Genomic DNA, 15,162 nt, shown 5'->3' with positions numbered 1-15,162 from the left:
GGAATTCCAGGATTTTGACCCAGCGACTGTGAAGGAACGGCGATATATTTCCAATTCAGGATATTTTTGCACAAGGTACCATTCTGTTTCTTTTTTCACCAAAGCTCGGTATGAATGATGCAACGGCACCTCATAATGCTCGGATAAATGTGTGACCTCCTCAGCTGTGAGAAGCATTGCAAAAGTTGGAACAGGAAGGCAAGACTAGTTGGATCTCTCTGACAATTAGGCAGTGCCAACTGATTTTGTGTCTGAGCGAAAATACCCATGACTTATTCAATTCTTGGATTCCTGCCTAAGAACTAAGTATCATATTTATATAATCAGTTTTACGCATGTGCCACAAAGCTATGATTATCTGAGGTTTGAACAACTTTAATAGTAAGTGAATCTGAAGTGGTTGCACAATCATTTGCATACCAATAAGTGAAGATGCAGCCATAATTTTTTCCTCTTCCACTTCTTGTATTGAAGTTTTGATGAAGGGCTATGAACGTGAATTGCTAACTGTTTTCCCCCTCCACTCATACTTGCTGAGTACTTCCAACCTTTTTCATTTTTATTTCTGGTTTTCAACCTCCACAGTCTTTTATTTCTGTCTTCCATTTGAGGTTTTGGCTTCATTCAATATTGTGATGTAATGCTTTTCAAATAGTGAAGTCAACTTATTGCTTATTCTGTGCCACAGTGGATTAATTGACTTAACAGTCTGGGCGCCAGATACCATGAACTTTGATTATGGCGTAGGCACTAGGTAGCACGCCCTTGATTAGCAGAATTGGGCACCCATAGTGTGACCTAGATGAGCAATTGGCACGAGGTACCACAACCTTGTGATTCAAAGTTAAAGTTTATTTATTAGTCACAAGTAGGCTTACGTTAACACTGCAATGAAGTTACTGCGGAAATCCCCTAGTCGCCACACTCTGGCGCCTGTTCGGGCATACTGAGGGAGAATTTAGCATGGCCAATGCACCTAACCAGCTCGTCTTTCAGACGGTGGGAGGAAACCGGAGCACCCAGAGGAAACCCACGCAGACACGGGGACAACGTGCAAACACCACACAGACAGTGACCCAAGCCGGGAATCGAACCTGGGTCCGTGGCATTGTGAGGCAGCAGTGCTAACCACTGTGCCACCGTGCCATCCCAGATTTTATTTATGAAACCTGGACACAAATGCAACACCGAAGTATTTTCCATGTGTTCATGTCAAACCTTTCTCATGATATCCACCTTACTGCTGTTCATACAACCATAAAACCCCTACAGTGCAGAAGGAGGCCATTTGGCCCATTGAATCTGCACTGACACCGGCATCCATGTCCACCCCTTCACCCTGTCCCCATAACCCCACACATTTATCCCGCTAATCCCCCTAACCTACACATCTTTGGGCATTGAGGAGCAATTTAGCATGGCCAATCCACCTAACTTGCACATCTTTGGACTTGTCGGAGGAAACTGGAGTATCCGGAGGAAACCCACGCAGGGGAGAATGTACAAACCCCACACAGACAGTCACCCAAGGCTGGAATCGAACCTGGATCCCTGGCGCAGTGAGGCAGCAGTGCTAATCACTGTGCCGCCCATTAAAAAATCAACCCACATGAAATTCTGGCAGTGATGGGATTAAACCAACACTTCCATGGATACTGGAACCTGAATCCAGCGCCTTAAGCCACTTGACCTCTCTCCCACGCTTTCCTCTTCTTGAGATTTTACTTGGTGCCGGTCTGTGGGTTCCTCAATGTAATTTTTAACAAAGCTGAAGCTCTGATCAAGGTTAATGACTGCTCCATATCATATCTATGAATTGTAACCTGTTTTCCTGGAACTGGTTTAAAGCACATCATAAAAACGATGATCTGATTTGATTTGCTGTCAGTAAACATTTAGGCTTATCTTGTAAACAGTTTCAAATGCCGAGTTTGTCACTTGTGATTGGCTGTACGTAGTGGTACAGTATATCTCTTGCAGGGTAAGGTTGAGGGTCAGGGTGGGACAAAGTGAAGTGCAGGTTAAAGTTTGTTTATTAGTCACAAGTAAGGCTTACATTAACACTGCATGAAGTTACTGTGAAAATCCCCTAGTTGCCACACTCCGGCGCCTGTTCGGGTACACTGAGGGAGAATTTAGCACGGCCAATGCACCTAACCAGCACATCTTTTGCACTGTGGGAGGAAACCGGAGCACCCAGAGGAAACCCACGCAGACACGGGGAGAACGTGCAGACTCCGTACAGACGGTGACCCAAACCGGGAATCGAACCCAGGTCCCTGGCGCAGTGAAGCATCAGTGCTAACCATTGTGCCACCATGCCGCCCATTAACATTGTGACCTGGGTTTAAATTCAATCTGATTTGATGCCGTAAAGAATCCCAACTTTGATAATATCCACTGTGAAATGTACATGGCAAGTCCTGCCTGCTTTTGAAGGGGCAAAACTGCTACAGGTTGGCAGTTTCATTCTGGTCTCGAGGATGGTTGGGGTTGGAAATGGTAAATCCACACTAGTAAGGGAGACGGTGCAAAAACACATTACTGGCAATAAGTAGGAGCTTTGCCAGGTGTCAGTCTTGTTCTTACTTTCATGCAAATAAATATAATTTCTGTTTACACTCTGGCCTTTGCCGTTTCTTTCATTCCAACATCCAGATTGCAAATTCTCCTCGTTGCTTTGTAAGTGTGCATGTATCATTTCTCCCTTAAATACAGTGCTAGCTGGCAAGGACCTGAAGCAGCAAATGTGATGTGCAGTAAGAATCTGTAAATGTCCTCAATTTAATCTGATTCTCTCTCTCTGTCCCTTCATTCCAAAGGCTTGTCACCTGAAGACAGAAACTATCAACTATGAAGAGAAGGAACAACAGCTGGTGAATGACTGTGTGAAGGAATTAAGTAAGTATAAATGGAGGATAGGAAAGATTTGTGTTTACATAATGCCTTTCGCAACCTCAATGCATCCAATGCCAGTCAATGAAATACTTGAGGTGGTCATTGTTAGACTCCCCTGCCCTCTGTTAAATGATGTGGAGATGTCGGTGTTGGACTGGGGTAAGCACAGTAAGAAGGTTAAGTGCTGCCAAATAAACCTGTTGGACTTTAACCTGGTGTTGAGAGACTTCTTCCTCTGTTAAATAACAGAGATCTTTACTGTCCACCTGGGAGAGCAGAAGGTGGCTTTGGTTTAACTTCTCATCTGATAGGGCAGTGGTACTGCGCTGGAGTGTCAGCCCCAAGATTTTGTGCTCATATCCTCCCAGACCCATTAGCATTCCTACCTAGAAGAACAAGGGCAGCCAGTGCATGGGAATACCATCACGTCCAAGTTCCTCTTCAAGTCGCATTGCATCCTGACTTTGACTTGTAACACCTGCCATTCCTCCATCATCATGGGCGGCACAGTGGTTAGCACTGCTGCCTCACAGCGCCAGAGACCCGGGTTTGATTCCTGGTTCGGGTCACTGTCTGTGCGGACATTCTCCCTGTGTCTGCGTGGGTTTCCTCTGGGTGCTCCGGTTTCCTCCCACATTCCAAAGATGTGCCAGTTAGGTGGATTGGCCATGCTAAGTTGTTCCTTAGTGTCAGGAGGACTAGCTAGGGTTAGGACCTGGGTAGGTTTGTGGTCGGTGCAGACTTGATGGGCCGAATGGCCTCCTTCTGCACTGTAGGATTCTATGACTGTGTGAAAATCATGGAACTCCCTACCGGCCATTACCACCTTGATGGAAATGATCTTGCTAGTGCCACCCCTTCCTACAAAAGACAGATTTCCTTTGTGTTCAAGAGACTTGATTTTGCACCTGCACTAATTTTTGAACGTACGAATCGCCCTTATTCCTGCCAAAATACCTTCTGAGAGTTTGTATTTGAAGCCTGCTTCTGCTAAGTCCTGGTGCTGTAGTCCAGCAAAATGCAATGGAGCTTATCCATTTACTTGTGCTGTGTGTTCCCTGCTATTTTGTGCACTGAGAGCGTGGTAATTCACAAAAGTAAGATGGAGTTCAGTTGTAAATCTTGTGTACCTAAAGTGAGATATGTCCCAAATTCCAAACTTGGTGCTAGTGGAACATGAATGGCCACAGTGTGGTATTATAAGTAAGCTTTTATTTTGAGCCATGTTGCCTGTTTTTTGAAGATGATATCAACATTGATCCACTTCTAGGCTGCATTTGGACCCAGACCCCAGAGTCCAAAGACGTGCTGGTTAGGTGGATTGGCCATGCTAAATTCTCCCTCAGTGTACCTGAACAGGCGTCGGAGTCTGACGACTAGAGGATTTTCACAGTAACTTCATTGTAGTGTTAATGTAAGCCTACTTGTGACTAATAAATGAACTTTATTCAATGGTGCCATTTATTTTTTCCAGTCATGAAAACCTAAAATTGTATGATACTTCATTTTTCTTATTCATTTTTTGATTTGGGCGCCACCAGTGAGCCCATCATTTATTGTCCATCCCTAATTGTCCCTTAATGGCGGCGATAGCCTGCCACCTTGAACCACTGTAGTCTGCATAGAGACTACTCTTTGTGCTATTAGTTTGAGAGCTTCAGGAATTTGATCCAACAAAGGTGAAGAAGTGGCAATAAATGTCCAAGTCAGGATGGTGTGTTACTAGGAGGAAGTGGTGTTCCTATTCATGTGCCATATTGTGCTTCTAGGCAGCAGGAGTCACAGATTTGGGAGATGCTTTCAGAAGAAGCCAGTGTGATAATATCTTAGAAACCCTACAGCACAGAAAGAGGCCATTCGGCCCATCGAGTCTGCACCGACCACAATCCCACCCAGGCCCTATCCCCATATCCCGACATATTTACCCACTACTCCCTCTAACCTACGCATCCCAGGACACTAAGGGCAATTTTTAGCATCGCCAATCAACCTAACCCGCACATCTTTGGACTGTGGGAGGAAACTGGAGCACCCGGAGGAAACGCACGCAGTCACGGGGAGAATGTGCAAACTCCACACACAGTGACCCAAGCCGGGAATCGAACCCAGGTCCCTGGAGCTGTGAAGCAGCAGTGCTAACCACTGTGCTACCATGCCGCCCCCATATCTGTAGCAAATTCTTGTTAATTCCAATGATCTGTCATGTCATACATTCATTTTTTTCTTTCTCCTCTTAACTCGCCTCACCTTCCCCTTTCTGCTATTGAAGAAGAAACAAATATACATATTTCGAACCTGGCGGATGAACTTTCCAAAAAGAATGATGACATTGCACGTCACCAGGAGGAGATCACTAACTTGCTCAGTCAGATCGTGGAACTTCAGCTTAAAGTTAAAGAGGTTAGTGTGAAAAGATCTTTGATCTGTGGCTCAGAATCCCTATCAAAATATGTAACCAAGGCTGATGCAGAAGCCTATCTGTCTACTGCTTGGCTTTCCCTTTTCAAGCCACATCATGAGTCTTTGTATTTCTTTTCCTAGTGTGCCATTGAAAAAGAGGAACTTAAACAACATCTGCAGGCCTCCAAAGATGCCCAAAGACAGCTTACGGCAGAGGTGAGTATTCCACTTTTAAATCCTGTGCTAGCCTTCATTCTTCCCATAGGGATTTTATGTATTCATCCAGGTCTGCACATATTCTCTGCTCTAGCTCAGATGAGCAATTCCTGTCTACAATGGTACTTTTCCACTTCAAGTGTGGTGGCACAGTGGTTAGCACTGCTGCCTCACAGCGCCAGGAACCCGGGTTCAATTCCGGCCTCGGGTCACTGCCTGTGTGGAGTTTGCACATTCTCCCTGTGTCTGCGTGGGTTTCCTCCAGGTGCTCCGGTTTCCTCCCACAGTCCAAAGATGTGCGTGTCAGGTGGATTGGCCATGTTAAGTTCTCCCTATAAATGTATGGGGATGGGGCCTGGGTGGGATTGTGATCGGCGCAGACTCGATGGGCCGAATGGCCTCCTGCACTGTAGGATTCTATGATTCACCTGGAGGAAACCCACGCAGAGACAGGGAGAGCATACAGATGCCACACAGACAGTGACCCAAGCCAGGGATTGAACCTGGGTCCCTGGTGCTGTGAGGCAGAAGTGCTAATCACTGTGCCGCCCAAATGATCAGATAATCTGTTTTTATGATAATTAAGGGATAAATATTGGCCACTCTCCTGTTTTTCTTCAACATAATGCTATGGGATCTTTTCCACACACCTTTAGAGGACAGTCTGGGCCTCTTAATAACTCAACCAGAATGTTTAGAAGAGTGAGAGGGGATCTCATGGAAACATATAAAATTCTAACAGGTGTTATAGTTCAGGTTAGAAACTCCAAAGTGTTTCGTGAAGCCCGCCTGAATCATAAGTTTTGCATTTTGAATTTGACTAGGATAAGCATGATGCGCTCCATTTCAGGTGTGATTCAAAAGACCCACTAGGGAGCTTTTATCAAACAAAGTTTATTTAAGAATATAGTTAACATATACAGAACAAAAATTAGCAATAACTTCTTTCAACTACAAGCGAAAACAAAACAACCGCAATGTATAACCCTTAACCAATATATACCAGATGTTCCAATCAAAACCAATATCCAATAAACAAAATGCTTTAAACAGATTTATCACTGCATAGGTTAAAGCTCACATGATAATGGAATCCAGTTCCCTGGGTTGAATGTTGATTTCAAATGATCTTGAAAACTCAGAGCAGTTTGTAGTCAGATCAGCTCCCCAAAACACCAAAGCACAATTTCTTTACTACAGCATGGCAACAAGCCTTTCTTTCAGCTAACTGGTAAAATTTTCAAAGCAAATCAGAGAGAAAGAGACTTCTTCTCCAGCTTGCTTCTAAGACTGCCTCTATCCTGCAGCCTGACCTGCCCACAGTTTTTTTTTCTCCTTCCACCAATGACATCACCCAAGGCCATGACCATGATTAAAGAAACCTCTTAAAGGTACACTGGCATCACACAGGATTGGACAGGGTAGATTCAGAAAGAATGTTCCTGATGGTGAGGGAGTCCAGAACTAAGGGTTATTGTTTGAGGATAAGAGGTAAACTTTTTAAGACTGGAGTGAGGAGAAAGTTATTCACCCATAGAGTGGTGAGTGTGTGGAATTCACTACCACAGAAAGTATTTGAGGCCAAAATATAGTGTGATTTCAAAAAGAAATTATGTAGTTCTTAGGACTAAAGCAATCAAGGGATATGGGGGGGGGGGTGGTGGGGGGGATGGGGGGGGGGGGATCAGGATATGGAATTTGATGATCAGCCATGATAATGAATGGCGAAGTAGGGTCGAATGGCCTCCTCCTGCTTCCAGTTTCTATGGTACCTCCAGACAATGCAGCACTCCCTTGGTACTGCACTTGAGCTTCAGCCACTATTTTATGTTCCAGTCTCTCTAGTGGGGCTTTTACCACACAAGCTCCTGACTTAGCAGCAAGAGTATTGTCCACTGGAAGAGCAAGAGGATAGCTAGGGAGAGGGTTGGCCCACTCAAAAACAGGGAATCAAAGCGTGCAGCCAGAGGAAATGGGCGAGGTATTAAATGAGAACTTCGTGTCAGTATTCACCAAAGAGAAGGACTTGGTGGATGAGGAGTCTGGGGAAGGGTGTGTAGATAGTTTGGGTCATGTTGATATAAAAAAGGAGGTATTGAGGTTCTTGAGAAACATTAAAGTAGACAAGTCCCCAGGGTCTGTTGGATATAACCCAGAATACTGAGAGAGGCAAAGGAGGACATTGCTGGGGCCTTGAGAGAAATCTTTGTATCCTCACTGGCTACAGGGGAGGTCCCAGAGGATTGGAGAATAACCAATGTTGTTCCTTTGTTTAAGAAGGGTAACAATGATAATCCAGGTAATTACAGGCCAGTGAGCCTTCGGTCAGTGATAGGGAAATTATTGGAGAGGATTCTTTGAGACAGGATTTACTCCCACTTGGAAATAAGTGGACATATTAGCGAGAGGCAACATGGTTTTGTGAAGGGGAGGTCATGTCTCACTAACTTAATTGAGTTTTTCGAGGAAGTGATGAAGATGATTGATGAGGATAGGGCAGTGAATGTTGTCTACGTGGACTTCAGTAAGGCCTTTGACAAGGTGCTTCATGGCAGACTGGTGCAGAAGGTGAAGTCGCATGGGATCAGAGGTGAGCTGGCAAGATGGATACAAAACTGGCTCGGTCATAGAAGACCAGAGGGCAGCAGTGGAAGGGTGCGTTTCTGAATGGAGGGCTGTGACAAGTGGCGTTCCTCAGGGATCAGTGCTGGGACCTTTGCTGTTTGTAATATATATAAATGATTTGGAGGAAAATGTAACTGGTTTGATTAGTAAGTTTGAGGACGACAGTAAGGTTGGTGGAATTGCAGATGGCGATGAGGACTGTCGGAGGATACAACAGTATATAGATCGGTTGGAGACTTGGGCGGAGAGATGGCAGATGGAGTTTAATCTAGAGAAATGTGAGGTAATGCATTTTGGAAGGTCTAATACAGATGGGAAATATACAGTAAATGGCAGAACCCTTAAGGGTATTGATAGGCAAAGGGATCTGGGTGTACAGGTACACAGGTCACCTAAAGTGGCAATGCAGGTGGAGAAGGTAGTCAAGAAGGCATATGGCATGTTTGCCTTCATCGGCCGGGGTATTGAGTTTAAAAATTGGCAAGTCATGTTGCATCTTTATAGAACCTTAATTAGGCCGCACTTGGATTATAGTGTTCAATTCTGGTCGCCACACTACCAGAAGGATGTGGAAGCTTTGGAGAGGGTACAGAAAAGATTTACTGGGATGTTGCCTGGTATGGAGGGCATTAGCTCTGAGGAGAGGTTGGAGAAACTTTATTTGTTCTCACTGGAACGGCAGAAGTTGAGGGGTGATCTGATAGAAGTCTACAAGATTATGAGAGCCATGGACAGAATGGATAGTCAGAACCTTTTTCCCAGGGTGGAAGAGTCAATTACTAGGGGGCATTGGTTTAAGGTGCGAGGGGCAAGGTTTAAAGGAGATGTACGAGGCAAGTTTTTTACACAGAGGGTGGTGGGTGCCTGGAACTCACTGCCAGGGTAGGTTGTGGAAGCAGACACGATAGTGACTTTTAAGGGTCATCTTGACAAATAAATGAATAGGATGGGAATAGAGGGATATGGTCCCCGGAAGAATAGGGGATTTTAGTTCTGTTGGGCAGCATGGTCGGTGCAGGCTTGGAGGGCCGAAGGGCCTGTTCCTGCACTGTATTCTTTTTTGTTCTTTGAATCACAGCTGACATAATACCAAGTCTCTGGTCAATAAATTCTTTAAGACTTCTACCTGAATATGTTTTCTTTCTTGTCAGTTTATTACAGCTTTGAGTCATCCTGTAAATTGCCAGCTGAATTTGATGCATGCAATACTCCACCATCTGTAGTTTCCCCTTTTGGGAGAAGGGAACAGCCATGATAGCTGTCGGATGGTGGGTTAAGAGTGCCAGGGACTGGATATAGGCGACGACCCAGCCCGTTCCCAATAAAGCATTGGGAAAATGCTCCACAAAAAGTTCAGTGTCTCATCTGAAAGAATTCCTTGGTACTGCACTGCAAGTATTAGTCTGGATTTTTATGTTTTGTTTCTGGAGTTGAACGTGAATTCACAAAGTTCTGACTCTGCGGCAAGAGAGCTACCCACGACTAACTCAGCTAGGAAAAGAACTCCCCGCCCAGTAAAGGGGGAATTGGCTAGGAATTTCATAGATCATAGAATCTTGTAATGCAGAAGGAGGCCATTCGGCCCATCGAGTCTGCACCGACCACAATCCCACCCAGCCTTATCCCCATAACCCCATACATTTACCCTAGCTAGTCCCCCTGACACTAAGGGACTATTTAGCATGGCCAATCCACCTAACCAGCACATCTTTGGACTGTGGGAGAAAACCAGAGCACCTGGGGGAAAACCACGCAGACACGGGGAGAATGTGCAAACTCCACACACACTGCCTGAGCTGGGAATCAAATCCAGGTCCTTGGCGCTGTGAGGCAGCAGTGCTAACCACTGCGCCACCGTGCCGCCTCTTGGAGAAGGCCTCCAATAGCAAGACCTTAGCTGGAATTTTATTGCCCTGCCCGTCATGGGAATCAGAGCAGGCGAGGGGCGGACCATGAGAAGGTCCGTTGACCTCAGGTGGGATTTCGGGACAAGTAAGGCCGTAAAATCCTACCCCTTATCTGTTTAAAAACTATAGTTAAAGAACCAAATAATCTGTTTGTTTCTCCTAACTCTGATTCCAACTTAACTGATTTTTGATCTTGCACATTAAGCGGCATTTGTGTAAAACAGCCAAGTCACAAAATGCCCAGAAGCTGAAGCTGTGTGTTGCTGACGTGCTGCTGTTTTCCTCTCCTGATCCTCTTGCCTTTATTGCCATTGTTGAATGGGTTGACTATAATGTCGCAAGTATTGTACCTTATCGGTCACAACCGTACATGCAGTCGTGCGCTGGGAAAGGAAGGTGGGTGGTGTTGATTGAAGTGGCAGAGTGTGTTGATTCCTTAGTTTGATGGGTGGGACGGGCTTGTGCTTTTCTGACCATTTCAGATCTTTTTCCTGTTTGCTGCAGCTACTGGAAGTACAAGATCGGAATGCTGAGTGTTTGGGAATGTTACATGAATCCCAGGAGGAAGTAAAAGAATTACGGAACAAATCAACATCATCCTCACTTCAGCGGCCCCAGTCCTACAGCATGTTCCCAATGGTATGGAGACAGGATATTAAATCCAGTTGTTTTTACTGTCACAGGCGTTCAGTCCCACTGTTCAACACTTGGGCATTGATGACTCCAGAGCAAGGGGGTTGAGCTAGCTTTCAGCTCGCCTCTAATGGACACCGAGAGACGATTCAGTCTTGTAGGCGATGGCACAGAAATTCCGGCAGAAGCAATGTAGATGAGGCCAGCTGTCAACCTGGGCAGAGCTCCTTGTCTGTGAGGCTGTTAGTCAGATGAGAAAGAGCAGACTGAGAAATTCAGCTCAGCAAGGCAGCATTACCTTGCTGAACAAGCCAGAAGCCTATGACACCTGATCTCCACCCCTCCAAGTGATCTCCAACAAAGGATCTGTCTCTGACAAAGGGTCATTTAGACTCGAAACGTTGGTTCTATTCTCTCCCCATAGATGCTGTTAGACTTGCTGAAATGTTCTAGCATTTTCCTATTTGTGTCTCCGTCGTTTGGAATGCGGCTGGGTTTTTCAAAGATTGCTAAATGTCTCAGCCATTATGAATTGAAAGAAAAGTTATGGGGCCTTTTGTCTTAGCAGACCATCAGCCTCTTCTGGCTAGCCTTATTTATTAAATGCTGGTAGCCTTTGTAAAGCTCTCTTTGAAGATGGGCTGTGCAGTCCACAGACAGTTGTTAGTGGCTCCTCCGAGATAACGAGGTGCAAGTTCCCCTGAAACTGCAATGTGACTTCTTTTGTTGAGGGGCCACAGGCAGACTCCGATTTGGCCTTTTTGAGGGTCTTTGTTCAGTCTTAAAATGTATGAAATAACAATTAGGATATCTGTATATATTTTATAAAAATCTACAAGGTGAGGTCTTAGTTCCTCTCTCAAATTAAAACCACCCAAGGCATTTCCCATTAGCATGACATTTGTTGAGCAATTAGGGCAAGAACCTAGTCAGTTAGCCTCTTATAGGGGGAGATGGACAGAAAGGTACTGGATGGGAATTCTAGAGCTTTGGTATCCAGGCAGTTGAAGACATGCTACCAAGGGTGGAGCAAAGAAAATTGGGGATGTGAAGAGATCTCAGAGATTTGTAGGGTTGGAAAAGGTTAAAGATGGGAAGGGGCAGGTCATAGAAGGATTTGAAAATGAGGATTAGGATTTTAAAATTGACGTGTTGTGGGATCCAGACCACCGTGATACATGGAAGAGGATAAATTTAACAAATGGGTGGCAGGGGATTGTTAGATATGAGTGTGTTAGCAAATAGTCTTGCTGTAATGGTAGAACATTTCACAGGTAGTTCATTCTAAAGCAAAATTGCAAACCCAATCACTTGGGTTGGAATTGCTTTGTTGTATTTTTGTCAGTGAATTATCAGGTCAACAATTTTGTACAAGTTGGCCAGAATTCCCTGTCGCTGTGATGACTGACTCCATACAGTATGAAGATTTTGCTATTCGCATTGGGCCTACTCTCATTTACTGTTCCTGCTGCTAATGTAACTTTTTAAATTCTACATTAGTTTTGGAAACAGATGATAAAATGTGATATAATTGCAGGATTCCTTGGCAGCGGAGATCGAGGGAAGCATGCGCAGGGAACTAAATCTGGAAGAGTCTACCTTTCAAGACCACAGGTAAACGGAAATAGCTCATTGCCTCTCGGTGCTTCTGCTGTGTTTTGAAAAGCAACAGCTTTGTCTGATTGGAACGTCCGTTTCCCAAATCCGAGCGATAGGTTGTTCTTGCCCCACTGCTCTTTGGCCCTGGAACATAGGAACAAAGAGTAGGTCGTTCATCCGTTTGAGTCCATTCCACCATTCAAATGGATACTGGCTGATAAGTGTCTCAACTCCATCATTGGTTCCGTTCTCTTTAATATCCCCACTTAAAAGTCTGTTTTCAAATATGCAATTAACTTCCAGCATCGATAACCATTTGGGTGAGAGAGTTCTAAATTTCCACTGTTTTTGGTCAGAAGACCTGCTTCCTTAAATCACCCGAATGCCTAATTTTGAGATTAACTTGCCCTTTTCTTCTCTCCGTCCTGTACCAACCCCTCCTTTCCGAAACGCTAACTTCTCTCCTTCGTGTTTTGACCTCAGGGATCAACACAAACGGGTTTTCCATACTGTCAGAAGCATCAATGAAACCATCCAATCCCACAAGCTGGCATCACCCCCAGGATCTATTCCGGGATCTGGTTGCTCATCCGTTGTCATGACAGTGAAACCCCACCAATCTGTCATGGGAACAACCGATACAAAAGGGACGAATAACTCCGCGAGTGAACGGGATACACACTGGTAAGTAGTGGATAGCGGTGTTTTCTCTCTGACTGCTCAACGGCCGAAGTTAATGGGCAGAACGGGAAAAGGGAAGACATACACGGATGGCTTTTTATATGTTCGGTGTGTAGATGTTTCAGCACTTCCCCATCACCAACCCTTGACTCCCTTGTCTCTCAAAAATCTGCCTAACTCTGCCACGAACAAATTCAATGACCCAGCCTCCGCAGCTTTCTGGGGAAGAGAATTCCACAGGCAAATGAACTTCCGAAAGCAAGGAATTATCCTCATCTCCGTCTGTGAAGGGAGACCTCTTTGTACCCTAGTTCCAGCCTACCCGACAAGTTGAAACATCACCCTCCCTGTATCTGTAAAGTTAAAGGTTAAAGTTTATTTATTAATCACAAGTAAGGCTTAGATTGCAGTGTTAATGAAGTTACTGTGAAATTCCCCTGTTATCAAGTTTCCTCAGGACCATGTATGCTTCAATAAGATCAGCTCTCATTCTTCTCAACTCCAATAGTTATTGCCCAACCTATTCTTCCTTCATAAGATAAGTTTGGGTTGCAAAGTGGTTAGGCGGCACAATGGCATGCATTGTTGCCTCACAGCGCCGGGGACCCGGGTTCGATTCCGGCCTCAGGTCACTGTCTGTATGAAGTTTACAAATTCCCCCGTGTCTGAGTGGATTTTGCACAGTCCAAAGATGTGCGGGTTAGGTTGATTTGTCATGATAAATTGACCCTTAGTGTCAGGGGGACTAGCAGGGTAAATACATGGGGTCGCGGGGATAGGGCCTGTGTGGGATTGCATGGCTTCCTTCAGCCCTGTGGAGATTTTATTCTAAGTCCGTCACCCCAGGAATGAATCGTGTGAATGAACGGCTTCTAACACAATTATAACCTTTTGGAAATAAGGAGACCAAAACTGTACACAATATTCCAGATGTGGTCTCACCAAGGCCCTGTAAAGCTGCAGTAAAACAAAGCAACCCTTTCTTCTTAAGTTACCTGCCTGAAAATGGGTCTGACCCACAATGCCACAGTCTGCACCGTGGGTTTAGCAAGGAGGCAGGTCCCAAATCAACCCCTGCCAGAACAGGAATCGACCCCTGTGCTGTTGGCACCAAATTGACCCAGTTGGCACAATGTGATGGTGTGGATTCATTCCATTAAGTAATGGCATCTGCATGATGGGTGTAATCAGCAGGAAAGGGTGAGTACAGGATGTAATTAATTGTTCACTTTAGCAAAAACCAAAGTGCACACACACTGCCTGAGGTCAGGGGTTAATGCATTGTCAGTGGTTTAATACATAAAATGGCCTCTGACACGTGCCATCTGAATGCATGGAATGTACAGCACAGAAACAGGTCATTTGTCCCAGTTGGCCTAGCTAGTATTTATTCTCTATCAGCACACTTTGCTATATCTTTCTCCTACTCGTACTTATCTAGCTTCCTCTAAAGTACATCTATGGCCTTCACTGAACGGCTCCATGTGTTAGAAAGTTCTTCATTCTAACCTACCTCTAGGAAGCAAAATTTCTCCCAAATCGCCTAATGGATATATGAATAACTATCTTATATTTATGGCTTCCTCACAAGTGGTAATATTTTCTCTATATTTACCCAATCTAACAGTTAAGTTTTTTAAAGTTTATTTATTAGTGCCACAAGTAGGCTTACATTAACACTGCAATGAAGTTACTGTGAAAATCCCTTAGTCGCCATACTCCGATGGCTGTTCAGGTATACCGAGGGGGAATTTAGAATGGTCTATGCATCCTAACCAGCACGCCTTTTGGACTGTAGGAGGAAACTGGAGCACCCGGAGGAAACCCATGCAGACACGGAGAGAACGTGCAGACTCCGCACAGTCACCCAAGCCAGGAATTGAACCCGGGTCCCTGGAGCTGTGAGGCAGCAGTGCTAACCACTGTATCACTGTTCCGCCCTGTCCCATAATCTTTTGAGATCACAAAGATGAATAATGATGTGCAGTGAGTTTAAGACTTTAATTCTATTATGTGTAGCTAAGTAGCTTACAATGGCACAAAGCCCAGTAGTAATTTGTCAATGCGAAAAGCGAATCCCTTACTGGATAGAATGACTTGGCTTGTTTGATTTGCACACGTCACATTTCAAGATGAAATGAAGCCATTCAGGTGGATGAGAAACTTTATTTCTCGTGAAGTTTTTCCTTTGTTTACTGTAGGT

At 44.8% G+C, this 15,162-nt stretch overlaps 1 protein-coding gene across 5 annotated transcripts in view; it reads left to right on the top strand.

Moving 5' to 3' along the window:
* trak2 (trafficking protein, kinesin binding 2) overlaps window positions 1–15,162 on the top strand; it is a 94,040-nt gene that overhangs the window by 59,624 nt on the left and 19,254 nt on the right. For all 5 annotated transcript variants that reach the window (XM_078228945.1, XM_078228941.1, XM_078228942.1 and 2 more), the window contains 6 exons: window positions 2,823–2,901; window positions 5,168–5,298; window positions 5,440–5,514; window positions 10,551–10,685; window positions 12,217–12,293; window positions 12,762–12,962. In XM_078228945.1, coding sequence (XP_078085071.1) covers window positions 2,823–2,901; window positions 5,168–5,298; window positions 5,440–5,514; window positions 10,551–10,685; window positions 12,217–12,293; window positions 12,762–12,962 — 698 coding nt within the window. The remainder of the gene's footprint in view (window positions 1–2,822; window positions 2,902–5,167; window positions 5,299–5,439; window positions 5,515–10,550; window positions 10,686–12,216; window positions 12,294–12,761; window positions 12,963–15,162) is intronic.

The sequence above is a fragment of the Mustelus asterias genome, chromosome 14 (genome assembly GCF_964213995.1).
Source record: "Mustelus asterias chromosome 14, sMusAst1.hap1.1, whole genome shotgun sequence".
Lineage (NCBI taxonomy): Eukaryota > Metazoa > Chordata > Chondrichthyes > Carcharhiniformes > Triakidae > Mustelus > Mustelus asterias.
This window is presented reverse-complemented; position numbering and strand designations above follow the sequence as displayed.